The sequence below is a fragment of the Siniperca chuatsi genome, linkage group LG8 (genome assembly GCF_020085105.1).
Source record: "Siniperca chuatsi isolate FFG_IHB_CAS linkage group LG8, ASM2008510v1, whole genome shotgun sequence".
Classification (NCBI taxonomy): Eukaryota; Metazoa; Chordata; class Actinopteri; order Centrarchiformes; family Sinipercidae; genus Siniperca; species Siniperca chuatsi.
The window spans coordinates 9,149,534-9,176,640 of NC_058049.1; the positions used below are offsets into that span (position 1 = coordinate 9,149,534).

General features: G+C 38.3%; 2 protein-coding genes across 6 annotated transcripts; one reads left to right on the top strand and one right to left on the bottom strand.

Moving 5' to 3' along the window:
* Positions 1-508: 508 nt before the first annotated feature.
* On the top strand, positions 509-13,876 carry LOC122880881 (integrin alpha-6-like). Of its 3 annotated transcripts, none has more exons than XM_044206435.1 (26): positions 509-560; positions 2,604-2,692; positions 2,774-2,895; positions 3,154-3,233; positions 3,314-3,584; positions 4,257-4,379; positions 4,567-4,780; positions 5,605-5,801; positions 5,969-6,057; positions 6,159-6,286; positions 6,860-6,949; positions 7,042-7,106; positions 7,710-7,855; positions 7,949-8,095; positions 8,262-8,383; positions 8,518-8,674; positions 8,860-8,943; positions 9,024-9,103; positions 9,202-9,276; positions 9,518-9,620; positions 9,723-9,899; positions 9,994-10,095; positions 10,338-10,448; positions 10,636-10,740; positions 11,020-11,145; positions 11,656-13,876. In XM_044206435.1, exons 4-26 carry the CDS (start codon positions 3,189-3,191, stop codon positions 11,803-11,805), a joined length of 2,907 nt encoding a protein of 968 aa, XP_044062370.1. In that variant the 5' UTR covers positions 509-560; positions 2,604-2,692; positions 2,774-2,895; positions 3,154-3,188; the 3' UTR covers positions 11,806-13,876. The 3 variants fall into 3 exon arrangements, with proteins under 3 accessions (XP_044062370.1, XP_044062369.1, XP_044062368.1); XM_044206434.1 differs by lacking the exon at positions 509-560 and having other exon boundaries at positions 1,595-2,692; positions 11,656-11,768; positions 12,600-13,876; XM_044206433.1 differs by lacking the exon at positions 509-560 and having other exon boundaries at positions 1,596-2,692.
* On the bottom strand, positions 12,021-27,107 carry gpc2 (glypican 2). 3 transcript variants are annotated; one of them, XM_044206438.1, is made up of 11 exons: positions 26,538-27,107; positions 24,611-24,769; positions 23,044-23,178; positions 21,207-21,382; positions 20,989-21,069; positions 20,108-20,273; positions 19,167-19,297; positions 17,903-18,049; positions 16,858-16,994; positions 15,111-15,283; positions 12,021-14,967 (listed from the first exon to the last, which is right to left on the bottom strand). In XM_044206438.1, the coding sequence occupies exons 1-11, from the start codon at positions 26,713-26,715 to the stop codon at positions 14,690-14,692; spliced, it is 1,761 nt and encodes a 586-aa protein (XP_044062373.1). In that variant the 5' UTR covers positions 26,716-27,107; the 3' UTR covers positions 12,021-14,689. The 3 variants fall into 3 exon arrangements, with proteins under 3 accessions (XP_044062373.1, XP_044062375.1, XP_044062376.1); XM_044206440.1 differs by lacking the exon at positions 26,538-27,107 and adding an exon at positions 25,855-25,966; XM_044206441.1 differs by lacking the exon at positions 26,538-27,107 and adding an exon at positions 25,929-25,947.

The following is a 27,107-nucleotide window of genomic DNA, read 5'->3' on the forward strand; positions in this document are numbered from 1 at the left end:
ATTTGAAGTCCCTTTTTATGTTTCCTTCCTGAGATTAAGTAACCATAATACCACAACTACTACAACAATGACCACAGCTACTTTTAATACAAAAATAGATGAATAATAGTAATGATGATTGCTGTAATTGGCTGGTCATGTTCAGTCTAACAGAGGCATAGTCATGCTAAAATAAAAGTGTGGCAGTTATGCAGATCTGTAGACCCGACAGATTGGACATATTGGATCTTCTGGTAACTAATACTCTGGTGCCACCTAGTGAAACAATACACTTTCTTGTAGGCCTACTGTAATGTCCTAGTACTTTTCCGTAAAAAAAAAATAATAATAAAATCACATTTGATGATGTATTGTGTGAAAATTTTAATGTTTACTGTAACCTTTCATGTTTTCTATCAGTGTGTAGCAGGGTTAGCTGGTCCACCTTAAAGGTCAGTCCATCCTAAGCCTGATTAGCCTCCAATAGGCACCAGGTGTAGGTCATTATGCTCCCCTACAGTATATATACCAGGCAAATTTTCAGACTGTAAAACAATGGCTTGTCATCCATTAAGCATGTGGTGAGAGTTCATTTGTGCAGATTTTTTTAATGCATTGGTTTATTGATTGATGTTGTCTTTGCTTGACTGCCAGCATGTTCCCTGGGTTGTTTGTGATTGATGACAAAGGTACATAGGATATACTGCATTTTGGTAACACAGCTGCTTCAGTCACCTGTATCACAAAAGAGAAGTGAATGATGGTTCCTGCCCCAAGTGAGGGTTGATTTGGACACATTTGGTTATTTTTTAGGTAAAACTGGTGATCATTATTCAATACCCATTTAGTGGCTCTTCTCAATGTATAATTGTTTATTTTCTTGCAGTGGTGACTGCTGCTAGGTTTATATGTATTTTATGTCAGTCTATGTTTTAAGAGACTTGAGTTTTTTTTTAAGTTTAGTTATGGTGTTGCTATACCAACCATCTGCCAAACCTAATATGTTTTCTTTGTTTTAGGCCAGAGCTTAATCCAGACAGGGTTGTGTTCCTGCTCAAGTTGGGGCCTAGTTACAGCGACTAGGCCACTCCTGTCATTGCACGGTTGAGTGTTGTTTGCACCTTGCATATCTTTTAGTTGTATGAGTGTAATATCAACAATTAACATTGGGTTTGAGTAGGTCTTACCTTAAAATTCCCCCTGGCTTGGTGGACTGTAATCTTCACCCTGGTCAGTGCTAGGGCACAATCATAAACAGTCTCTATAGTTTACCTATAAACCCACCAACAGTTTATTGTTGTTGAAACAGTTTTTGTTTTCATCAATTTTAATCTTTTAGTCCTTAGTACACAGTGAAACCTTTTTAATAAAAGTAGTTGTTTTTACACTTAAACTTGATCTTTGCTATTCCTTCTGTGTTTATGGGTTTAAATAACATGGAGTTAAATCCCCAGCCCCTGATCACAAGTGTTTGAGATTCACCTTCAGAACTTTTGGAGAAACAAAATGAAAAGTAACTGTCAACATGTACAGTCAAAAACATGGTTTAGGGGGCTCTTTTTAATCTTTTGTGTGCTCTTAAATGTTGTTTCACAATGCAATAAAGACTCTTGCTCAGTTTTAAAAAATAATATAGGCTAATGTATACTGTCTGCACAAGAAGCTGCAGAATTTTCAGTTTAGTTTTTATAAATTGCAGTGACAAGTATCAAAGACAATTTCTTAAGGTTGCTTATAATGAATTACAAGAATTTAAAAGGTTAACATGCCAGTCATCACAAGTAAATAGTACTCTTACACATTTTTTGGTACATTTGTAATTACAAGACTTAAAAATTTGATTTTAAAAATGCACAATTTATTAAAAAAAAAAAAAATTGCCTTGACAGAGTGGAAGGTGCAAATCTTTGAACTAGACAGGGAAAGTCACTATTTACATGGAGATTACCTCGACTTAAATTACTGAATGAATACATTTACTGTTGCTTAATGGGAAGTGGGAGGGAAAAATGCTTTTACAAGGTAGTTCTAGGTTGTGAATGAATTGAAGGGTGTTGCTGAACAAGACGTCAGGAGTTCCCATAAATCTCACAGAAGAGAATGACAGAGTAAATATTGTGGACAAGTTCTCTGTATATTCAGCAATTTGCGTGCTGACTCTCTGGCGCTGCTTTTTGCAGAGCCAGTGAAAGCTGCAACATGACCTCATCTAACTTTTTATTATCAACTATCTGGACACTCGGCAACAAAGACTTTTTCTCCCAGGTTGTCTCACGTTTGACTCTTGTTTAAGCAGAAATTGGTTAATATTAACTACAGTTATCACCTCATAAAGTTGAATAGTGCAGCTTTGTTGCTATGAAGATAAATTTCTCGCCACCACACCCTGTTTGTCTGTGTCTGCACCGAGCCAGTTAGCACCTGCTAGGGCAGGGCATTACAATCCCTTTTATATGAGGGTTTACACTCCTTCAGTGCTCTGAGAACAAGGGCACTGCATGGGACAGAGCAGATTACACATTTTGATCAAAAAAATCATGGCAAAGCATTGGCACATGGTTTATCTGTGGAGTGTGTTGCACTTCCAGACCCTTAATGTTACAGCTTTCAATCTGGACACCCAGAATGTGCTGCAGAGAAATGGAGATCCAGGAAGCTTGTTTGGATTTTCTGTTGCCTTCCACCAGCAGCTGAACCCTATCAGAAAGAACCTGTGAGTGAAAATTATAGTTATTTAAGTTTGAGTAAATTAAATAAAATTCTATGTCTTACCACTTGAGATATTTTCCCCCAGATTGCTAGTAGGAGCTCCACGATCAAAACATCAGAACCAAGTGAATGTTACAGGTGTTGTTTACCAGTGTGATCTTGCCACAACATCCGAGCGCTGTCAGCCCATTGAGTTTGATAATGAAGGTTTGTTTGCCTGTTTTATCTGAAATTGTATGAGTCATCTTTGTATGTTGCTTACACATTGATGCATCAGCACTAACCAGCATTAACAACCTAACAATTCCATAATATATCAGTCATCAGTACATTTTGCAGGTAATACTCAAGGAGGATTTTAAATGCAGGACTTTTACTTGTAGTGGCTTATTTTACATTTTAATATTGGTACTTTCTATTAAGTAAAAGATTAGACTTGGAAAAGAATTAACTTTATTTTTCTAGAGTTCCTTGATAGTAAAGGCATAAACAACCAGTGGATGGGAGTTAGAGTGACGAGCCAAGGTCCTGGTAAAAATGTAATGGTAAGCAAAACACTCCACATTTAAAGAATAAAAAAATCTGTCAAAAAATCAGTCAGTTATTTTATCATCTTCCCTTGTAGACTTGTGCTCATCGATACCAGCAGTGGAGCCCGAGTCCAAGCCTTTATGTCCCTCGCCTGGTGACGGGTCAGTGTTACCTCTTAGGAGATGATCTGCAGGTCGGGAAGGAAGAGAGGACGTGGAGGAGGGTAGTTTGTGATTCTGAACACCTAACCAGACGTCAAAACAACCAGGAGTGGTTTGCATACTGCCAACAGGGTCATGGAGCATCTTTTGCAAAGGACAACAAATCTCTGTTATTAGGAGCGCCAGGAGCATACCAGTGGAAAGGTAAAATAAAATTTAGAGCAGTACCTCAGGTGTTTGTATCATCAGCCAAAATTAACAATAATAACATGTGCCTAGTAATGAAAGACTGATTGGACATGAGCTTCATTTTACATTTTTCTTCATCTTTTTATTGCATTTTAGAAAACATAGACAAAGTTAAGGTTTAAAAATCTGTTTTTTAAACCTTTAAAGGGTAAAGGCTGGTCCCCATGAAAGGACCAGAACCAAAGATACTTAAGCCTGCCTGTGCTCTCCGACTTCCCCAGCTTGTCTGTGGCTCGCAGCCCCAAGCTCACTGGTTCCTACTGAAACCTAACTAAAAATGTACACTGTCATTTTTAAAAAAGCTGGGTATTTTAGTTTTTAACTATGTTAAATAGTAACATAGTTAAATGTAACTAAAACAGGAGTAAATGTGTATGTTCTTTGCTTGAAGTGTAAGCAGTATTTTATTCGATCACAATATACTGTAAATGAACGTATTAAGTCTACATTATTTCATAATTTCTTGGTTGTTTTGGCCCACAGTGACATGCATTACAAGTTCCATGCTAAAACATACATTAAAATCCTTAATATTTCCCAAGATAAAATGTTTAATCTTGTTTTCCACATGATGCAGCATTTTAAGTTTTGTTATTCTGTATTTTCACACATGATGCGGTTTAAAAGGAATCGTACGAATGGAGCTCTTGGACAACCTGGACATCTACAGTGAAGAGCCTTCTCGTGAGACTGGGGATATTGACCAGTTTAACTCGAAACTCATTCCTCTCCAGAGAAACAGCTACCTGGGTCAGTTTCTAGTCTGGTCTGAGTTTGTTAGGGCATTAAGTTAGATCTTGCTTCATATATCTAAAGGTTAATGAAATACTTGGATGGAGATGTGCTTTTCAGTATTAGAGGTGCCCCTAAAAGTCTATCTTTCTGCCATTTATAAGGTATAACTTCCCTATAAACCGTTTAATTTTCTGTCCTCCAGGATTCTCCATTGACTCTGGTATGGCCCTCATCAGGAAGGGTGAACTGACCATCGTATCAGGAGCTCCCAGAGGAGGTTACAGTGGCCAGGTGACATTTCTTAAGGCAGACCCTGTGGCACAGAGAGGTTTGTCTGTGGTGTTAGTTCTCTCTGGTCCAGGCCTGGCCTCCTCCTTTGGCTACGATGTGGCAGTGGTGGATCTCAATGGTGATGGGTAGGTTTAGTTACTAGAACTCCATTAAATTATTATGTCCATCAAAACCTGAGTTAAGAAATCTATTCAAACACTTGATTCGTTTTTAATGCCTAAACAGGCGCCACACTTAGCACTTTGTATTGGTCAGTCCATCAATGCTACATTTTGGTTCAAAGTTCAATCCCATGATTAGTTCAAAGTCAAAAATGAATGGCGAGATTTCTATGAAATTTGCTGCAGATTTAATGGTCCTTAGTGGATGAATAGTAAAGTCTTGGTGACCCCTTGACCTGTAGCATGGCCATTTCTTGTAATTTCTTGTCATTTGCACATAAGAATTATCCGAGCACTCCATTAGCTTTATTTTAGCACCACACTCAGAACAAAATGTGAATTTTTCACCCCAAACATCTAGCAGCCAGTTTGCAGGTCATGCCATGATCTTTCTTTCTGTGTGGCATGAAAATTTCATATTTTATATTTTTATTCATACTAGTAAGGCCCTAAAATTATACATAAAACATGTAAAACGTTTTAACAAAACAAAATTTTTAATAATGTTATTCATTCCTCTTTGATATTGTGGAATGAACCTTGCCACCTGTATTACTTGTGGTCTTTAAAATACACTTGTAACTACCTTATTTGCATTAACTTTCAGGGATTTGTCATACTGGCATTGTGAATTGTGCACACAAGCACACAATCTGCATCACAGAACCTTTACTACACAATTCATATCACTACTTAAGCAATTCCAAAACAAACATGGCTCCATGTTTCTGTTATATTTATAAGTGTTACTGTATTGTTCTTGTATTGTGTTCTTTTGGTGTGTGCAGGTGGGAGGACCTTGCAGTAGGAGCACCAGAGTTCTTTGTTAAAGATGGTTTGGTTGGAGGAGCAGCCTACATCTATATCAATAACAAAGGAAAAAACTGGGAGAAGATTGTTCCAACACAACTTCTTGGACAGAAAGACTCCATGTTCGGCCTCGCAGTGGAAAACATAGGAGACGTCAATCAAGATGGTTATGGAGGTTGGAACATTTTATTAAAAAATAAAGGCTTTTTGAACTTCATGCATTTTCAACTCTAGTAGATTTTTTTTGCAAACCAACTTTAAGGAAATTTGGGATACACTGGTGAACTAATATCTTTGTCTCTAATTTATGTTGCCGCTCCACATTGTCTTAATTGATGACAGATATTGCTGTGGGGGCACCATATGATGGTTCTGGTCGAGTATACCTTTACTATGGCTCATCAGATGGCATCAACAAAAATGCAGCGCAGGTGAGGTTGTGAAAAAGTCACCAGTTCAAATCTGTGGTTGGAAATATTTAGACAGCAAAAACAGACCTTGACATTACATTCTCATATTTTGGCTTCTTCAGATACTCTCATCGGGATCCAAAACAGTTACTCTGTTTGGATATTCTCTCTCTGGCGACTTGGATGTAGATAACAATCAGTACCCTGATTTAGCCGTGGGATCTCTTTCTGATTCTGTCTTTGTTTACAGGTAATTTTACAGCTACAGCACAAACACTTGGAGATAAATAGAAATGTATCAGTTTGAATTGTTGTTGTTTTTTCCTATTGCCTATTTCAATCACAGTTTTTAGTAAGCCTGAAAGTATGTTGGTGTTGATTCAAACATAATGTACCCAGTATAGAACCTCAGGACCACGGCTGAAATTCTCTCGCTCTATGGTTTAACTTGACATTAAACTGTTCAGGTTAAACATAGCCCAGAACAGATTTACAGATTAAAACCCAATTTTATATATTTTTCATCCTTTTGTCTTTGTGTCTTACATGTTCAAATTTGTTTGACATTGTTTCCTTTAACTTTTTTCCCAATATTTACTTGCTTTTTATGTTTTTTTTAAATTATATACTTGTATTATGCCATCTTGGATAGCATCATTCAATCTTATATCCACACACTGCATGGTGTTGTCCCTCAGTTTCATTGTGCTACATCAGAGCCAAAACAGTAAAAAAAAAATTCACTGTTTCTTACAACTATCGTGTCTTATCATAACAAATCTCAAACCAGTGAATTTACTCATTCTTGTTGTCTCTATTACAGAGCAAGGCCAGTGGTCAGTGTCAGCAGCTCTCTAAAGGTAACACCAAATGAAATAGACATCACAAAGGAACAATGTGATAAACGCACATGGTAAGATGTACAAAAACACAAACGTCAACATGATCCAACTGTAATCTTGCTGGCTTTTGATCCAACGTGTCTTTGCACAAATTTCTGTAAAGTTATTTTGCAGTTCAGGCATGCTTTACCTACACAGCACATCCAGCATCGTTCAACCCTAAAATTAGTAAGTTTCCTTATTATTATTATTCACACTAAATATAAGGTGTGTGTGTGTGTGTGTATATATATATATATATATATATATATATATATATATATATATATATATATATATATATATATATATATATATATATATATATACACATTTATGGATATACCATAGACTAAAGGCGTACAGTGGTGCTTTTTCATAGCTACTGTACAAGTTAGATTCTTAGTTGGCAAAGTAACACAGACTAGATCACTCATTAAAAAGATACTAAATGTCAATCTTAAGGTAACGATGTTTTAGACATACTCAAATTTAGAATTAAAATGCCTCAAATATTATAAACATATAGTTATTATTTGCACTATTAGTAGCTTAGTATTACTGGCAGTAGATGTTGTAGTAGCAGTGGTAATAGAAGAAGCTGTAGAAGCTCCAGTGTTTGCTGCAGTAATAATGGTAGTAGTAGTTGTTGTGATAATACTTGTAGTGGTAGTAGTGATAGTAGTAGTTTGTCACACAATAACAGTAGCATCAGTCTTTATCAATAGCAACAGTGGGTACAGATGTCAGTACAAGTATCAGTTGATGTAATTTTACATGTTTACTTCACAGTGCTCAATTACACTTTTGAGGCTGATGCTGAGAGGAGAAAAGCAAGGTTTCCTCCCAGAGTGGATTTTCTGGGTTTGTCTCAAGGAAAACTGGAGCTGCCTGGACAGAAGAGAGAAATCTGTACTGACACGAAACTTCGACTTCTGGTACTGTTTCATTGTGCAGTGTCCCTTTTTAAAGAGACCCATTAAACACCAGACTGGACACAATAAACCAAAATAAAAACTCTTCTGTTCCAGCATGGTATCAAGGACAGGCTGCACAGCATTCCTGTCTCTGTCACTGTGTCTCTGTGGAGCTCCAGTCAGACAACCAGGACTAGTGCAGATCTGCCCAACATTACTCCTGTCCTCAACCTCTTCCAGAAAAAGAGCACTGTCTCAGAGGTACGAATGAGTGTATATACTGTACATGTATGTCTATATATGTCTGTGAGAATTAAACTCTTTAGAAAATTGTGTGAGAGATATGAAGAGGATGTTGGAAGCCACTCCAAGTTTTAAAAAGTTTAAAAATGTAAAGAAACAAATTCTGCTCTGTTGTTTTTCACAGATTATCTTAGTAAACAAGGGCTGTGGCAGGGACAACATTTGCCAAAGTAACCTAGAGTTACAGTACAAGTTCTGTTCCAGAAAAACACAAAATAATCTAGATGTTTTCAAATCATTGGCCAGGTAAGGCAAAAAAGGTAAAACCAAAACTAACCAAACTCAAAAACAAAGCTAGAGATCTTGAGTGCTACTAGATAAAGCAATACATGTGATTGAACCCTAACTCATACTCATCTGAGGTTATGTCATGTCTTTAGAGAGGATGGTGCTGCAGTCATCACTCCTTCTGTTGAAGACATAGCTTTGGAGATCACTGTGACTAACAGGGACGGGGATGATGCACACCAGAGTCACTCAGTCATCGTGCTCCCAGATACTCTTCATTACTCGTCTATTGTCTACAATACAGCATCAGTAGGTAGTACTTTGTAGTGGAAGAACAATATGTAAAAATGTTTATTAGTGTCACTACTGTGAAATATCAGCCAATAAGGAAAAAGTACTGTGGAGGATGTTTTTGTCAGTATTACCTTAAACACTTTCTGTTTTTATTCCAATAAAGACGCATTTCCTTGTATTCTGCATGCATTTGTCTACAGGAAACACAAGTGAGTTGTACAGCCAATGACAAAGGAACACTAATAGACTGTGAACTGGGAAATCCACTCCAAAGAGATGCAGAAGTGAGTAGCACTGCTCAGTTTTCTCCATGTGTGTATCACCATATGCAGCTGTTGTATCATGGCTTCTTTGCTCCCTTTAGGTAACGTTTTATGTCATACTTACAACATCCGGCATCTCACTGAGTACAACGGACGTCAACGTCACTCTGCAACTTAAAACGTAAGTGGGACTGAAAAGAGTGGAAACCAGCACCAGTTATTGATCAGTGGTCTGTGCATGATTATGAATAAACATGTTCTGTTATTCCTGTGATGTAGGACAAGTGTGCAGACCATACAACCAGTTGAGGCATTAGCCAAAGTGGTTTTTGAGCTGGAGCTGCAAGTTTATGGGTAGGTACTGACTGTTGTTTTCATAGCCTTTTAAATGGTGTTGTTTTATTACATTATTGTTTGTTGTTTTGTCATTTTCATCTGTTTTAAATGCTATTTTTAAGTGGAGAACGCCAGTTTTTTTTGTTGCAATAAAATAAAGTGATTTTTTTAAATCCGTTAAATTCAGGCTTGAAAATTGTTTTAAATGTTTTGGAATGATGCATGAAAAAGTCAAAGGAGGTCTATCTTTGTTTGTCAGACTAGCCAGGCCTTCTCAAGTGTCACTTGGTGAAAGCTTGAGGGGTGAGAGCACCACAAAAACAGTGGATGAAATTGGAACTCCGGTTCAGTATGAATTTAGGGTGAGCCATCATTTGCTATTTTACTGTAAAAAGCATTTAATTGCTTAATTGAATTTCTTTTACACAAACAAAGGAAACTGTTGTATCTTATTTTTCTAACAGATAACAAATTTGGGCAGACCACTGAATTCTTTCACTAATGCATCACTAAATATCTACTGGCCGAAGGAGAACTCTGTAGGAAAATGGCTTCTGTATTTGACTCAGATCAGCAGTAAAGGCGTACAGTCTGTCCCCTGCTCACCTGTAAACGAGGTCAATCCACTTAAACATGTAAAGGTAAAAAAATACCTCTACCTTTTTTGTGTTGTTATTCACATTTTAAGCAATGCCTATAATAAACACCTGTAACCTGATAATGTTTGGTATCAAGGGTTGGCATGACTCCTCAAGGAAAAGACGTGAAGCCAAACTTGAAGCCCTTTCTACTGATGGATTCCCATTTCTTCCAAAAATAAGGAAATACAAAACTTTGGTAAGAAATCATAATTTCATCAATCATATTATTATGAAGCTCAAAGGTTTAATCAAAGAAAGAAAAGGCTGTAGCTAAATAAATTTGCTTTCATTGGTCTGAACTATAACTGGCTTTGTCACACTTTTATGATAATTTTAGTAAATTGTATGTCAAGACAGTAAGGAGGCTAGGGGAGCTCAGCGCCTTCTTATCTGTTAGATGTCAAATGTCCCATGTGAGCCTGTTTTCCTCCCTTTCAGACCTGCTCAGATGAACTGAAGTGTGTGGAGATACGCTGCCCCCTTCTGGGTTTGGACAGTACTGCAGTGATGGTTCTGCATTCACACCTCTGGAACACCACCTTTACGGAGGTGTTGAATTTCTGTAAAACGCCTTCCTCTCATATGTTTGAAATCCCTGACTGATAACAGTGAAAATGCTTCAGTTTTGTTGCTTTAAGATCTTGTTTCCAAGAATTATTCAAACTGACTTTTAGCTTTGTGGTTCTTTGTTGTTTGTTGCCAGCCTCACTCATTTATTTTGCCTCTCCCCATTTAGGATTACAGCTCTTTGAACTACCTGGACATTGTTGTTGATGCTACTCTCAGTTTAACAAACTCTCCAGAGAATATTGGACTGAAACCAGAGAAGCCTGGGACAAAGGTAAAACTATAAGTGTTTAAAAAAGATTGTGTTAACTTACCCTTTGCCAAACAAATAATGTGTTAGAGGACATATCTACCCTTTGGGTCTGGATAATCATTTAAATTATCAGCGAAATATTGCAGTAACTATCATCACACTGATGTAACTAACATGACAAACGGGTCTTCTCAAGGTCCTGCAATCCACACACTGAAATCTATATATCTAAAAAATATATTGGTTATTCTGAGTTTGTGGATTACAATAAACCCCCTCTTATGAAATTGTTGTCCACAGGTAAAATTGACAGTGTTCCTTGAGAGAAAGGCTATATATTTCACCAAAGTTGCCTGGTGGATAATATTCCTGACAGTCATTGCATTGCTCCTGATGTTGGCAGTTCTTGCCTTCTTGTTGTGGAAGGTAACAAATGAAATCAATCTATAATAGTGTTTGTTTTGTTTTTGAAAACTGTGGTGAACTTGCTGTGGAAGAATGATTGCTAATATAATACTGCTATTCCTAAGTACTAAAGATTGTCATATTTTTTGAAGTTCTTTCATTCCATTGATCCAGTTGTCTATTTTAATTAGCTGATTGTTCAATTACAATTTTCTGATTTCTGCATCCATGCAAAAAATGTATTTTGTATTGGGGGGAAAAAAGCATCCAACAAGTGATAAATCACTTTGAAATCATACAGAGCTCGATGCTTTATATTCACAACCTGTTTCTTCAAAGTTTGAGGTAACTGCAGGATTTCTCACCTTTGCTGCGTAATAAAATTGCATTTCAATCTAATGAAGTGCAGTTGATGTTCTAAATTATGAATGATCTACATACAAAATGTTGTGAAATACATTGTCTCGTAATGTAATAGTGTACAGATTTTATATGTATGTATATGACTAATATTTTCTGTCCTTTTGTCAGCGTGGATGCATCAGCTGTCTTGCTCAGAACAAGAAGCCCTCGCATGGAGATCCAGAGACAGACTGCTCACCTTACAAGCTAAAAGGAAAACACAGCGTCCCTGTGCCTCAGTGGTATGAGACACACAAGCCTATGAACACAAGATTTTAAGGGTTCGATTCTGGCTCAAATACTTTCTACTGCTAGTGCAGAATTACATAATACATGATTTGTTGGGACATCTTTGATGCAGAACCTTTTGTTTTTACTGTAGTGTATTTTAATTCAATTGTACTGTAAGTAAAGGTACAACTGAAATGTAGACACTTAGTTTAGTTGCATGTTTTTTGCTGCTTTTGTAAAAAAAAAAAAAAAAAAAAGCAACATACTTTTGACTTTTTTTTTAATGAAGCAGAAAATATCACTTGTTTAATACCAAAAAACTGTTACAACATGAAAAAAGTTGTGCTATACTTTCACCATAAAGGAATGTGCGAGTAGTGGGACTGGATGGGAGGTTGCACTAAAGAACAATTTACCTGAAATTCTATGGAAATATTGTAGCCACCACATCCTAATCTGACTGCTGATCATCGAAAGCACATATGATTACAATACTGTTGCTTTAGAAATACTGTGAAAATGTTTTTTCATTTGTAGTTGTGCAACATAATACTGTTTGTGGTGAAGTCTTGTATATGGCCCCTACTGACTTTGAAAGGTTTCATTCCAAAATTAAATTTGACATAAAAACTCCAACAATTAGATTGCTGGCATGAATCACTCACCAATATTAACACCAAACTTTATACCTTCCTTTTACCTACTCTTTATAAAGGAGCGCCATTTTAGAGGATGAAATCATCTTTGTCATATGCCAAGTGATTAAAAGTAGTAAAAGTAATTATTTTTGGCAACATTTTTAAATGAAACCCTTCTCTTGTTTTTTTTTTTGTATTTTACAGGTGCAATGGCCGATTTGACTAGAAGTGTACTTCTGTTACAACCAAGTGAATTTCACAAATCATTCAACAGAAAAGTGTCCTTTCACAGCATCTATACATTCCCTTTTTTCTCCATCTGTATCTCTGTTCTCTTTTGGGATCCTATCAATCAACTTTCATCGTCTTTAAGAAATAGTTCAAAATTTTTAGAATACGTTTATTTGCTTTCTTGCCAAGAGTTGAAAGTGGAGCTAGCAGCTGGTTAGCTTAGCATAAAACCTTGAAACGGGGAGGAAACAGCTAGCCTAGTTCTGTCCAAAGATAACAAAACCCAACAACCAGTACCTCTATAGCTCACTAATTAACACATATCTTGTTTAATTCATACAAAGAATAAAAAAATTGCCATTTTATGTGCTGTGACTATTTCTCATAACAGTAACTTTCTGGAGTCTCTGCTGGTGACTTGGCAAGTGGTCCCAGGCAAGAAATAGTCCAGCACATAATCCTGCGATAATTTCTCGGTTTTAAAGATTAAACAAATGAAACACAATGTGTTAATTGGTGAACTTTAAAAAGGTGCTCGTAGGGGGATTACACTGCATTTGGCTAGAGCCACGCTAGCAGTTTCCCCCTATTTCCAGTCTTTATGCTAAGATAAGCTGACCAGCTGCTGGCTACATTTACCATAGGCACATGAGTGGTATCAATCTTCTCATTTAACTCTCAGCAATAAAGTGAAGAGCATTTCCCAAAATGTCAAACTAATCCTTCTAGTTCACGCTCTTCATCATTTGTCCATGGATGACTCCTCACAAGTTTTGTTTTTCCTTCTTGAATATCTTTTGATTTTATATTCGTCAAAACACATTCAGCATACGAAAATTAAGAGCCGTCATCTCTCAGTTCTTGACAGCATTTGTCTTTTCGTCAACATTCAATCCAATTTTACATCACATCATGTGCTCGCTCACTGTTTTCATTATCTTTTGTTATGCTTTTAGGAAAAATAAGTAGAAAAGTGCAGCATTAAAAAAACATCCCAACATTTTCTCAATATGACCTCAGAACCAGAACATACAACAAACAATATAAAACACACACATTGCTCCTTAATCTCTGGTTAAGGCTAAAAACACCAGAAAAAAAACCCCAATATTGTATGATAATTAATTTGTTGTGATTGGTTTGCGAAAAGTATTTATAAATACAACTTGATTTTTCCTTTTTCCTTTTATACCAGAGAAAGTTAAAGAAACACTTAGTTTAAAAGCTAGAAACACTCAGCCCTTGCCTTTAAAAATCATAACAATAAGAACAATGAAATATTATATTACAAATAAATTAAAAACATCAATATATTACATTAATTAACCCCTTGTCATCACAAGTAAACGCAAAATAATTTGAGTTTAGGTACATTCAAAATAAGCCCCTTGTTTGGTTTCAAGATTCATACTGTTGACTTCTTTTAATATCCAAGCCAAAATACGGAGGTTTAACTAAGCAAGTAAATTAAATGTTACTACCCGCACAAGATGAAAAATAAGCAAAATGAACCACAACTGGACTGAAACCAAAATCAATTAACTTCATTTCATGAGAAAGGTAGCAAACAAACTCACTCAGATCAAATCAGCTGCTCACTGAAACTACACGGTAATTGACTGGCACGACTAACCTCCATCTCACAGACCACCAAACCATGAGAGACGAGCTTCATCACCCAAATATGCTACTAATTCATTTGCTATTTTTGTACTTTGTTTCTCTTTCACCCCCAAGACTTAGATGCTCCAGCACTGCACATCATTCAGCATCAAAACTCAACAGGTCAGACATCTCATGAATGGGACTAAAAAAATGGCAGTACTTATTAAGTATTGTTTGTAATCATCAATGCCTGGTAATGCCTCTTTTGTGGCTTGGGAAAATATTCACTTTAACTTATTTTAGTTTGTGCCATAAACAGGTTTTTGATTATTGCTAAATTAGCCTGTTTAGTCTTTTTCCTGCTGGTGTAACCAAATGGAATGACATTTTTTTTCTTCACAATGTGCTTGAGACCCCAGCATGACAGAAAACCTTCATCTCCAGACTGTAATAACCAGCTATCTCCACATGGGGGCAACAGTGACTATGAAAGGCAAAGACAACAAAAGAACCAGGGAGAAAGTGAGCTGGCTGGTTGCAGATCTGACCCGTCCGTGGCCGTTGTTCCTGCTCCACTTGGACCCATTTCTTTCTCGGACTCGAGGCGGCTTTGCGGGGTTGGAGGCGGGGGTATGAGGGGGCTTGTTGTAGGGGGGAGAGTAAGGCCCATAGCCTGGCCAATCATCATTGTACCTTTCACCATGATCTCCACCTCCTGAGCCACTGCCTTCTTCACCTGGAAAAAAGAAAAAGCGTTCTGACTGCTGAATGTAAATAAGTAGTTGTGGATAAGTTGTGTTACAAGTCCTACAAATCACACATACAGTTAATGCATCACTTAATACTCCTTTTAGGATAAACACAAATATATAGACTGACTGTCCATGAAGTCCATGTCCTGTCCGCTCTGAGCATGTCTCAGTTTGTTGGTCACCACCCTCAGCTCCATGATCAGCTGTCTGGTCCTCACATCTGGCTTGGCAATGTCCACTTCCACCTCGGGGTTGTTGATCTGGCTGACCAGCCCGTCGCCTGTCACATCCGGAAGGTACCTGAGTGTGCACACGCAGAGGCTTTCATGTACAAAAGCGCAGACATGTATGCACACAAGCACAGATCTTTTCAAAGCAGCGCTAGGAAACTTCACATAGTGTGGCTTCAAATGGCAGCAAGGAGGTGAAACTCAGAAACAAAATTAATGAGTATCACACCACCACCACAAGTGCACATAGTATATTTTTGCAATAACCATCTTCACTGCATTCATTGGCTATGTTCACAAGGGGGAGCAACTCACTCTCTGCCATCTAACTGCAGCGATATAGGCATCTAAGCCTAAAGCACACGATAGCCTTTTGTATTGTGAACAAATATGGATTGCACGTTATTTTTTGTTACGCAAACGGCTCGACTCTAGGGATGCCGGTTGGTCACCACTGAAATGTCTCAACTGTTGGATGGGTTGCCATAAAATTTTGTACAGAAAACATTCATGGACGATCAATCCTACTGACTTTGGTTATCCCAAGACTTTTCCTCTAGCGCCTCAATGAGGTTGACATTTTTTGGCTCAGAGTGAAATATCTGAACCATCCAGTAGTTGTCTAGACATTCATGTCCCCCTCAGGATGAACTGTAGCGACTTTGGTTATGTGGTAACTTTTTATGTAGCGCCATCATCAGGTCAAAATTTAAATGTGTCCAATACTGTTTTATGGCCAAATACCTGTAAAACTATTGAGATTCACATCAGCCTCAGCTGTACTTGTTCTAACACACTAAACTAAGATGATGACAGTGGCAAACATTATACGTGCTTAGCATCCGCATGTTATCATTGTCATTCTGCACATGTTAGCATGCTGACGTTAGCATTTAGCTCAGAGCACTGTTGTGTCCAAGTACAGCCTCACAGCACCACAAGCATGGCTGTAGCGTCTTAGTCTTGTTTTTAAATTCATAGCTTGAATGATTCTTGCTGGGGGGCTGTCTGTTGTTTTTTAAGTAGAAACAATGTTGTACCATATCTACAGAAGAACAAGTTCCACCATATTTTCTTAAAACTTCTTACTGGAATGTCCAAAATACCAATGTTACCAATGTTTTATTTATATATATATATATATATATATATATAAACAGGTGCTGATAATTCATTAATTTAAGTACTCTATCCCACTTTGACATTGAATAATTGTAATGGATATGATATGTTATTTTGGCCAAGGTAATTATAGTAGTATACAATTTTATACCGGTACATTTTTGGCTGCAGTCACATTTTGTGATTAAAGCTGCTAAGGTGGATGTACTTTTACATTTAACTGTTGCCTAATGCAGATGGAACAACATAGACACAAAATCATCCATTTTGCAGACTTGTTTTTCTCTCTCACAACACACACAAGACTGCACAGTGTCTCTAAATCCGCACAGATACATGGTGTTGGCCTTTAACTGTGTACATAAAAGCAAGCAGACCCACGCACAGAGCATGTGGGTGACTGGTGGTGGTAAAATTAAATAAACTCAGTTCCATCTGTTGCATCCTGCCACCGCTGCACCATCACTCACTTACTCCTCTACCGAACCCCTCCCTCCATCCCTTCACTCTCATCTTGGTTACCTCCCCCGGGTCTGCCCGTTCCAGCAGCGGTCCTCATTAGTGACGTCGGTAGCCATCTTCTCATCGTTGCAGATGGTGTGTGGGAGGGACACCCAGAAGCCACGCATGGGCCGCAGTCGCTCCTTCAGCTCGGTAACCTGCACGGAGGCGGAAAGAAATTGGTTATGACTCAGACCTGGTTTTAAATCATCCTTGTTTGGTATGGCTGGCTGGAGGAAGCATATTGAAGCTGCAGTGCTGACGATGGGCAAAGTCAAAACCTGACATGACACTGTTTCTGGGTCAGTTCTTAAACCATGTCTTTCATGTTTTATAAATAGATGTGAATACCTACGATTCTCTTTCTCTCTCCTCTGCTCTTGGTTTAATTTATTTTCCAGCACTTATATCTTGCAAGAGACCTCTGTGGTCACAGGAATACTTTCTAGGCTCTGACCGCTGCACTCTGTATTATTAGCTGAATGTACCAAGCTTAGACTTATTTTACAGTTGTTCATCCTCTCTTTGCTTTCTGCTCAGTTGCTATTTCTGAATCCTGATGCATGCACAATACAAACCTATGACATTATTAATTGTAGTTTCAACGTATTATATTGAAATCACACTCAACCCAAAAAGACCTCCACATAACTAAACATTTTTACTCAAAGTATTTTTGAGTACTTAAAGCTGCACTCATCAATATTTCTATATAAACAATGGGTTAAATTACCATGTGTAATGTGAACAGGGTTGCTTGTGGTGATGAACCCATAGATAATTATCACCCAACTACAGTTTCCCTCAGCTTTACAGAGAGTTTTAGCATCTTTCAGCTCATTGTTTTGTTTTTCTGGCATGCAACAAGAGATTGAATACTTGTCATACATTCGCCAACTGGCCAGAAACACTATTTCTTAGTGTTCACATAGTTTAGTTGCTATGTGTCTGCTGCCAAAACATCCATTAATGCAGGTTTAAACTGTTTTAAATTCACTATATTAAAAAATATCAATGCATGAGTAGCTACTTCACTCAGGTTACACAGGGTATGTTTCTTCCTCACCAGTCGGTCCAGGTTAGTGCCTGCAGCAGTGGTGGGTTTCTCCTCAGGGCTGTAGGTGCGGAAGGGCCTCCTGTTGCCCCCTGACTCTTTGGGTGAGCGTTTGGACCGTCCTGGAGCTGGCCTGGGGCTTCCACAACCTTGGAACACCTGAGGTAAACAACAAAGCAATACCAGTGTAAACAGCTTTGTAACGAGCATTTTCATTATTTTAATAAACCATAATTTTCACAACAGGTTTTTCACTGCTATCTGATAATTTAAGGAAATGTCCACCCAGGGATGATATTGCACAAATATTCTCTAGTCTCTAGGACATAGTTTGTGAAATGTTGTAAATTAACTTTTTTTTTATTGCATTCACGCTCCTTCAAATTGCCCTGTAACCGTCTACTTCATTTAATGATAATTTGGGGCACCTCCAAATTGTCGGGTTAAGGCGCCTACCATGAACCACAACATGTTTCATGTCATTCCCCATCTCAGTCTCTCCTCATTTCCTGGCATCCCTCTACTGTCAAAATATCTAAAAAGATAACCCCCCCAAAAATATGTACAATTTTAACATTTCTCTAAATGGCCTTTGACAACACCTCAAGAACAGGTCTACAAAGAAGTTGTTGCTCTTTTTGAGAGTCAAAATGTTGTAATCTTGTTACATTATGCTCTCTATACCACCAAACAAACCAAAAAAAAAAAAAAAAAGGCCCTGAAACGCAAAGTTGTTTTTTAAGTGTTAGTGTGACAAATCAAAGCTGAGGAAAGAGACTCAGTGGAGTTTCTGAAGCATAACCTAGCAAAGAAAACCTCCATAACCTCTTAAATCACACTCTGTTAGTGAAAGGCAGCAGACACATAAAGCTGAGCTGAAAAAGAAAGAGCTGCCTGTTCCTTGGAGCACTGCTAACCACAAACCAGGAGCTTTTCTGTTTCTAAAGAGATGTGGGTGTCTCTCTGGTGGGACGCCTGCCATGTTTTAATCATATTGTCAGGCTGTCTTGCTCTCTGTGTATAATTCCTGTCATTTTTACTGCATGCCGTCTCATTAAGAAGATTAAAATTAAACAAGATTATAGCATTGACTTGTGTTTTTTTTTTAAATACAGTAGATGATCTTTATGCACTCACAAAGGTTCAATAAATACTAAAAGTGCACTGTTTTTGTGGAAGAACAGCTACTCTCCTGGGAAATCCTGGGAAAGCAATAAAAAAAATACATCAATGTCCATTTTATTTCCCCATCATCTGCTTGTGCCCTCTTCCTTGCCTTAGTTGAGATGCTGACACTGTTTTCCTGCATGTGCATGATGGCCTCCGACACTTTTACAGAGATGGAGTCGGCTGCAAGCTCCATGTTGAACGGCCCCTCCAACTTCTCTGAAACCTGGTACAGAGCATCTGATAGAGGACAGAGGGAGGTACATAAATAGAGATGGCAGGGTGATAAAGTTTGCTATGACTACATTCACCCAAGTTCTCATTGTCTGGTATTGCACGCAAAAAAAAAAACTCTTCTAGACCCTGATAAACATCAACATAATGATTCCCTGTGTCTGGAATCTCTCACTGGCTAACAAGATTTGATTTTCATCTGTGCATGACGCATTACAGGACTGTAAGATTAGGAAGAAAGTCAACATCATATAAAGATGAACAGGGAAGAGAATGGTGGTTGGAGAAAAGGGCACATGAGAGTAAAATGGGTTTGGGTGCAGTACACATGGATTGAGCGATGAAAGGTAAGAGGAAGCACTGCACATGAAAAGAAAAAAGAAAGGGAAGGAACATATGGGTTTGATGAAAGGGGAAAGGAAACATAAGATGACAGATCAATTGTGAAGGAGCAGTGAAGCATGAATGATTAATGGAGGAGGAGGAATTCATTAGGGGAAAAGGAAGTAACAGTAAATGAGTGACACAGGAGCAATAAAAACGAGTCTACTTTTAGGTATGCTCAGATTAATAATAATAATTCAAAATTCTTTAGAAATGTCATTTGGGCCACGACATTTTTTTCTTAAGGATCTAATATCAGTGACACTGAAGGTATTGTGGCTCTTTAGAATATTTGAGCTTTATCTTAAATACAAAATATACCTAATCCAAAAGAATATTAAATGTGTCATGCAGCAGACCCTAAACATTATTAAACAAAAAAAAACAAAAAACAACATATTAGGAAGTATTGTTCATCCTTCCCTCACCCACCAATGAAATTGTTCCATTCGGTGTCCAGGTCGGCCTGATTGGCTAAGCAGCCCTTCATCACGTTAAGGCACAGGGAGTGGCAGGGCCGCAGGGAGGGCATTCCTCTACACAGTGGGCAGTACCACTGACGCATCAGCCCACGCACACACTCTGAATCTGCAGTCAACTGAAAAACAAAGCAGTGGGTCCAAGAGTTAGGACAAGAAGAATAAATACAACATTATTAACTTTACATAAGGGACTTCACATGTTGGCAACCACAATAGTCATTCACTGTTTTAGAACTTTGACAAATGTAGAACTGAAATGATTAGTTGATTAATCGATTAGTCGACTGTTTTCATAATTGAATAATCATTTTAGATATTTTTCAAGCAAAAATGCCAAATATTTCCTGGTTCCAGCTTCTTAAACATGAGGATTTGATGCTTTGTTTTGTCATATATGATAGTAAACGGAATATCCTTTGGGAAATTATAATGGGGATTTTTCACTACTTTCTGGCATTTTATAGACAAAACAATAAATCGGAAAAATAATCGATAAGGAAAACTGTTAGTTGCAGCCCTAGATAAATTATCTAATTTAATTAAGTCCAACTTGCTGGTTATAGATTTCTGTTTTTGACATGTACAGTCTTAACCAACTTCATAATTTTGACTAAGCAAAAAAATGTGAATCGACAAACTTTTATACTGTATGTCTTGGCTGTGAAGCCCTCTCCAACTTTGTTTTAAAAAGGGCTATATAAATAAACATATATCATTAAAAGGGAAAACCTCACTTTTAGATTTAAGCTAGAAAGGGTATAATTATTTACATCAAACTGCATCAGCAAGATTTTTAACAGCAGAACAGACAACAGTATAGGAGCAACTCACCTTTGTTGCTTTGTTAACAATATCCCGACCGGTAGCCAAGCCCTGAGATAGTGCTCTGGCTGCAATGAAAGCCCTTGACACCTGAATTTAAAAGGAAAAGGAACACAATAAGATTAGTCAATTGATCACAATCAATTTGCATAATGGGAAATACAGTTATGCTATATCAAAGCCATTTGCTTTGTCCATGTTAACGTATTTCAGAACAAGACACTTACTTGTACGCGCAGTTTGCGGGGCACATCCCCAAATGGCTGCAGCTGTTCGGCATGTTTGCTGACACACTCCAGGTAGTCCTCACTAAACTGATACTGGGGGTTAACCAGAGAGAAGACTCGCTCCACTAGTCTGGACCAGAAGTCTGAGAGAACCTCTGACAGACTTACACTGCCCCCTGAGGACACAAGAGCAACTGTGAGCACACAGCATCTGTAATCTGACATGTTCCTGAAGGGTTTGCAGAAAGAAAGAGCATCGTATTGGGGGGCATTTCAGCAGAGTGGATGCATGTTGTTCCAGATGCCTGGAGTGGGCTTTTCATCTACAGCACTACATTCTTATGCAGTGTGCTACTATGATGCTCATTGGGTTAAAGGAGGTTAAAGGAGTAGTTCACCCAAACTAAAAAGTCAATCGTTATATGGTCACTGTCATGTCAACTGATGCTTGTAAACACACCAAACACACTCTGAGTGAGCCCCTACTACATTTAATTCCGAGGTTTGTCAAGAAAGAAAATACTGATAACAATGAGACTAATTTACCTGACTTATGTTATACAGTTTAATTGTTGGCTACAAATATTGCACAAGCTGTTTGGAGAACTCTGATGGACAGTTTTGGATATTCCATTAAATGCATTGCTGATGCTGTGAAAAGATAACTTGAAGTTAACTTCAATGGTTTGGGAAAAGGTTGAGATGCAGTTAACTATGGGGACTAACCCCATTTAGAGGTTCTACTGCCAGTCCTACACATTTTGACAGACATAAAGGGGTACCAATTATGGGCGAATTTTCATTTGTGGGTGACCTACTTTTTAATCAATAAAAAAATAAATAAATTGTACCATATGCACAGTAGTACCACTCTCCTAGGTGCAAGCTGCCACAGGATATTGTCAAATCAAATAAAGTAAAAAATATATTGACACATTTTTTTTTAAACCAAAAAACAATCTTTTTTGTGTTCAGTGCACTAATTTTCCTCATTTATCTAATCCTTTAAATGTGTTTGGGTGCTTGTCAGTCTCTGTGCATTAGTCAACTGGCAGACAGATTCTGAATATGCGACTCTCCAATCTGTAGTCTACTATACAGCCTCAAATTAGCCATACATGCTGTTTTGCAGACCAAGAGAGGTTGACTAAGCAGCAACAGCCTGCAGATAGACTCAGCAAGCGGCTGATATGCCAAAACGGAGCGATGCAGAACAGAAATAGAAACAGCCATCCGTGGGATTCCAATTCTCTCTATTTTTTCTCTAATTCTACTTGGCATTTCAATTCTCCTCAAAAGACAACACTGCCTCTTTTCTGGTGTCCAGAGCGGCTGTTAAATTTACCACAACAGGCATGTGGACTGATAAAACTACACTAAACCGCCAGTGCAGCGAGAAATCTTCACAGCTCTTAACCAGACTACTGCCAAATACGTTTCTTAAACACTGTTCTGCATATATTCATTCATCGTGGTGGTGATGGAGGCCCATGTAGACTACAAAAGTCAGGTTCCTTGCCTAAAAACTTTTCTCCTGAAATTTGATTGTTAGCATTTCATTTTAACAGAATGCAATAAACAATGGATGGGGTTTATTTCATCATGTCAGTTCAGATAGTGTCTGATGACTTTCTTCTAACTAACTAAAATGTCTAGTGCTCATTTCATTTTTTATTAGTTATTTGAAAGTTGAGAGCAGAGATGGACAGGAAACCACCAGGACACCCCTGATTTAATTGTTTCATATGGCAAATTCAACCCAATTGGTACCACTTCACAAAGACCATGAGATCATCTGAATACATAAGACTGAGATGGATAAAGTGATTAAACTAACCAGAATAATATCTGCGCAGCTCCACAAACAGCTCCTGGAAGACGTGTGCATTCTGGGTGAAGAGCCGGCCGTAGGTCTTGGTAAACATCTGGTTCATAGACTTCTCTGACAAGTCTATAAGCTCTCTGAAGAACTCTACACAGAGACAGGAAAAGATATTAATCTGTCAAACACCTTCTTTTCCTCTAATATCTTTGTCAGTCATACGTAGGCACTCAGTCACCCCCTTCCCTCCACGAACAGCTCATAGGGGCAGTTACATCATGCACACTGGTAAATGAGTATAACAACATGTACTCTATTTAGGACTTATATGCAGTCTCTCACTCTTTCAGCATTTTTAAATGATTCATCACGTACATTATATAAAAGGATGAAGAGGGGGAAAAAAAGGTGATAAGCAGTCCACAGCAGGTAGGAGGAGAAAGTGTAAATTCAGCTCTATGCTGTGGTTGCTACCAACCTGCAGCCATACATACAGAATTTGAGACAGCGTAGGCAGAATTCTCTGAAATACAGTCACTAAAGCTGTCTAGGAAGGTTTCCCCTACGCTGACCACTTTTTTAAAGGGGTACTCAACCGATTTTACACATGAAGGTCAGTTTAGGCCATGTTTAGTCCTACTCAGTCTGTGAAAATGTTTTATAATGTCCTCTGTGGCTCTGGAGGGAGTGCTCAAAAGTCTGAGAAAATAACACTGATGATGTCATAGTGAAATGTGGGCATTTAACAGGCAGAAAGGGTCCAATTAAAGATGCTAACAACTAACTGTTTCTGGAGCTTAACCCATACTACTGCCTTATAGAAGTCAGGTTAGGACTTTTTTTTGGAACAGATTTATAATGAAATTTGAAATGACATTGTTACTTTAGCTATTGTTGTTTTCTGATGTGGGAGTTATTTGTTCTTTCCTAAATTGTGGTGATGTGCTTTTGAACTACAGGATTGTGTTGTTTAGTTTTTATGCTGAATGTTTTGTGTTTCTTTGTGTTTTCTTTGTCTTCTAACATCTTGGGACCATGTTGGCTTTTCTTTCTTTTTCCTGTGTCTGATAAGCCATAAATAAAATCAATCAATCAACTAGGAACTAAAAGTCAAGACAAATCTACCTCTGCTGCTTCAATTGTGACCATTATTATTTTACTATTATAATAATCTGTCTCTTGTGAGGCTCCCAACTTTATTCTAAAATTGGAGTACCTCTTTAATTTCAGCAGTTCTTATGTGTTGATTAAACATAAATAAGAACCACGTTAGGATTTCTGCAATATGTGTGCACTGTTATGCTTTTCACTTTGCAAAGTGCTTTTAGCTTAGCTGTGCAAAGTCAATTTTGTGGCTCAGATATCTGACCATCTGAGAGGAACTGTGCAGTCGGAGATCCAAAATAAGTTTTTAATCAGCTGTCACTCATTGCCACTAACTCTGTAGATATGCCGAGTGCAGTTTTTTCCTACAAATGTAGCCACTGTGGCTTCAAGAAGAATGATTTTTACCCAATTACAACCCAGATAATGTTCCCAAACATGATTAATAACTGTACAAGCCTCTGAGTCAGCCTCTCACCATCAAACCTGCGATGTCTCTGGGTAAAAGTAGTCAAAAGGAACTGGCTGTTCTCTTCGATGGCTTTGAGGAAGTCCCTCTCGCTCTGGAGGGCCAGCGTCTCCTCCATCTGACTGGAGCAGCAAGTGTAGTCCTGAGGACAGAGCCGCAGGTGCTCACCTGGAAGACGAAAAGGTAAAACCAGGCCAGAAAAGAAAGAAGGGTTAGAATCAATCACACCTGTTTAGAAACTTATGTCGAGAAATTAGATTATTTTTGATTTAATCATAACATAATGTATAATTATATGCTTTTGCTTTGAATCTGCAAAGTAATCCTGTTTTTGTGATGCACTTCGGAATGGTTATTATTAATACCTCAACAAAAACCAAGGCCTATTCTCAATAACATCAGTAGGTCTGTTATCAGGTCAAAGCAGATGTTTTTAGTGAGAAAGGCAATTCCTCCACTCATCAGTCTATTCAGTTAATGTGGGGAAATCTTATCAAAGATAAGGGTGTGATAGAAAATTGTAATTTCCCTGCATGAATTATTCAGCTTCAATCTGTCTTTCTTTGTCAGCTCAGGTTGGGTCTTTGATATGTCAGAGGTAATGATATGCAAACGACAACCAGGGGAGAAGGAAAGAAAACACAGCACTCTGAATGTGGAAAATGTTTGAATTCTTCCTTCTATCATTTTACATCTAACATGAATATTACTGCTGTTAATACAGTGGAAAGTCTCATTCCTAACTCCACCCTCACTGATGTTCCTCTCTACCTCTTTTGTTCTCTCTGTGTGTCTCACTATTAGCCCTCTCTCATCCCTCTATTTCCATTTCTAAACTGCCTCTCTTCATCCTTCCCTCTCCCGGCCATCTGCTCCCCTGGCCCACGGGACAGTAAGCCAAGAAGACTCAGGCAGTGATAGCCCAACACACACACACACACAAAAGCAATCAATATTGCACAAAATAAATCTTCACACACTAGAGAACTGCATGGTCTGCAATTTTACAAACATACATTTAACCCCTAAATAGTACTTTTTTTAGTGAAAGCTCCAGGTCTGTCTGTCTGGGGGTAACACACACACACACACAGTCATTCTCTCACTGATTTACATGCAAAGCTAAACCTCCAAGAATAGGCTACAGTTTCAGTCACTCAAGTACTCCAACATTTGTCACATTTAAACAAATGTCCATCTAAAATGTCCATCTAAAATCTCCTCCCTCTCTCCTCTCCTCTCCTCTGTCTCACCAAAACAAATTATCCGAAATCCAACTGTTTGTAATCCATATTATATCTTTTCATTTAGCAGATAAGATTATCACCAGTGAACAGAGTCTATGGGTATATGCAGGGATTTAACAGTGGGCCAGTAGGCAAAGACTAATTAGGGGCGAGGTTCTTTGTTGCACCGGTGTTGGCAATTTGCTCATCCCCTTAATCATCCTATTTAAACAGTACATAGGGGAGGAGGGGGTGGGTGTAATTTGTTTTAAACCACCCGGCATCATTTCTCTTGAGGAAAACTCACCATGATATTCCTACATTGTCTCACTGGTGCTTATTAATGAGTTTTGAGCTACCTTGCACTTTCCTATCGTGACTTAATAGTGTGTTTGTTATTTAAAAGGTATTTTTCTGCTGTATTATTAATATTCCCATAATGATTACTGGTGCGTCTTTCGTGGTGGGAAGAGTGATTTTAGTTACTTTAATTTGCATAGTGGTATTTTTATCCCTGTTGAGACAAACTAGAGCATGCTGACGCACCTACATATCTGCTGCGACATATAACGTTATCTTAAATTGTATTAGTCTATAAGCTTGAATTAGGCACATTTATTAATAGATGACGGTGGGACTGTTGCGCATTAGTCCCCAAAACTGTCTTAATTGTGTAGTTTATCCCCACCGCAGGCTAGATGCAGTCTTACCAGAGATTTGAGTCAGCGGTGCGGTGCCTGTGCTGTAGCCCTTCTCCGCGTACACCTGCCGGGTGTCGGCGCAGCTCCTCCCCGCAGCAGCCACGGGGCTCCGGGCCCCCGACAGTGCACAGACCGTGCAGAGCAGCACCAGCAGCGGGTACCTGGGGAAAGATCGCCGGGTATCCATCCTCACCGCAGGACTCAGAAAAAGACAGCAGGGGAGAGGGCGGGTTGATCTAAAACCAGACGGGTGCAGCACCTTTTATAAATGACTGAATGAATGGCCGGTTTAGATACACGGAAAAGTAAAGAGAGTAACAGTATCCCAAATCGTCAGTCGTTTAAAACAGTCAGTTTTCCCCGATAAGTACAATAAACAGATGCATCCGGGAAGGTTTTTACATCACACAAATGCTTCCATCGACTGTGTCCCGTTAATTTGTCCTTCCTGGGAGATCCGCTGTTGTACGTAAATGCAAAGGGAGTGTGAATGGGGCACTCCCGTCCCTCACCCTCATGCAACAGCCAAACTGCGTCAAGTTGGCAGGAGAAAATAGGATAAGTGACTGTTTTCAAAAT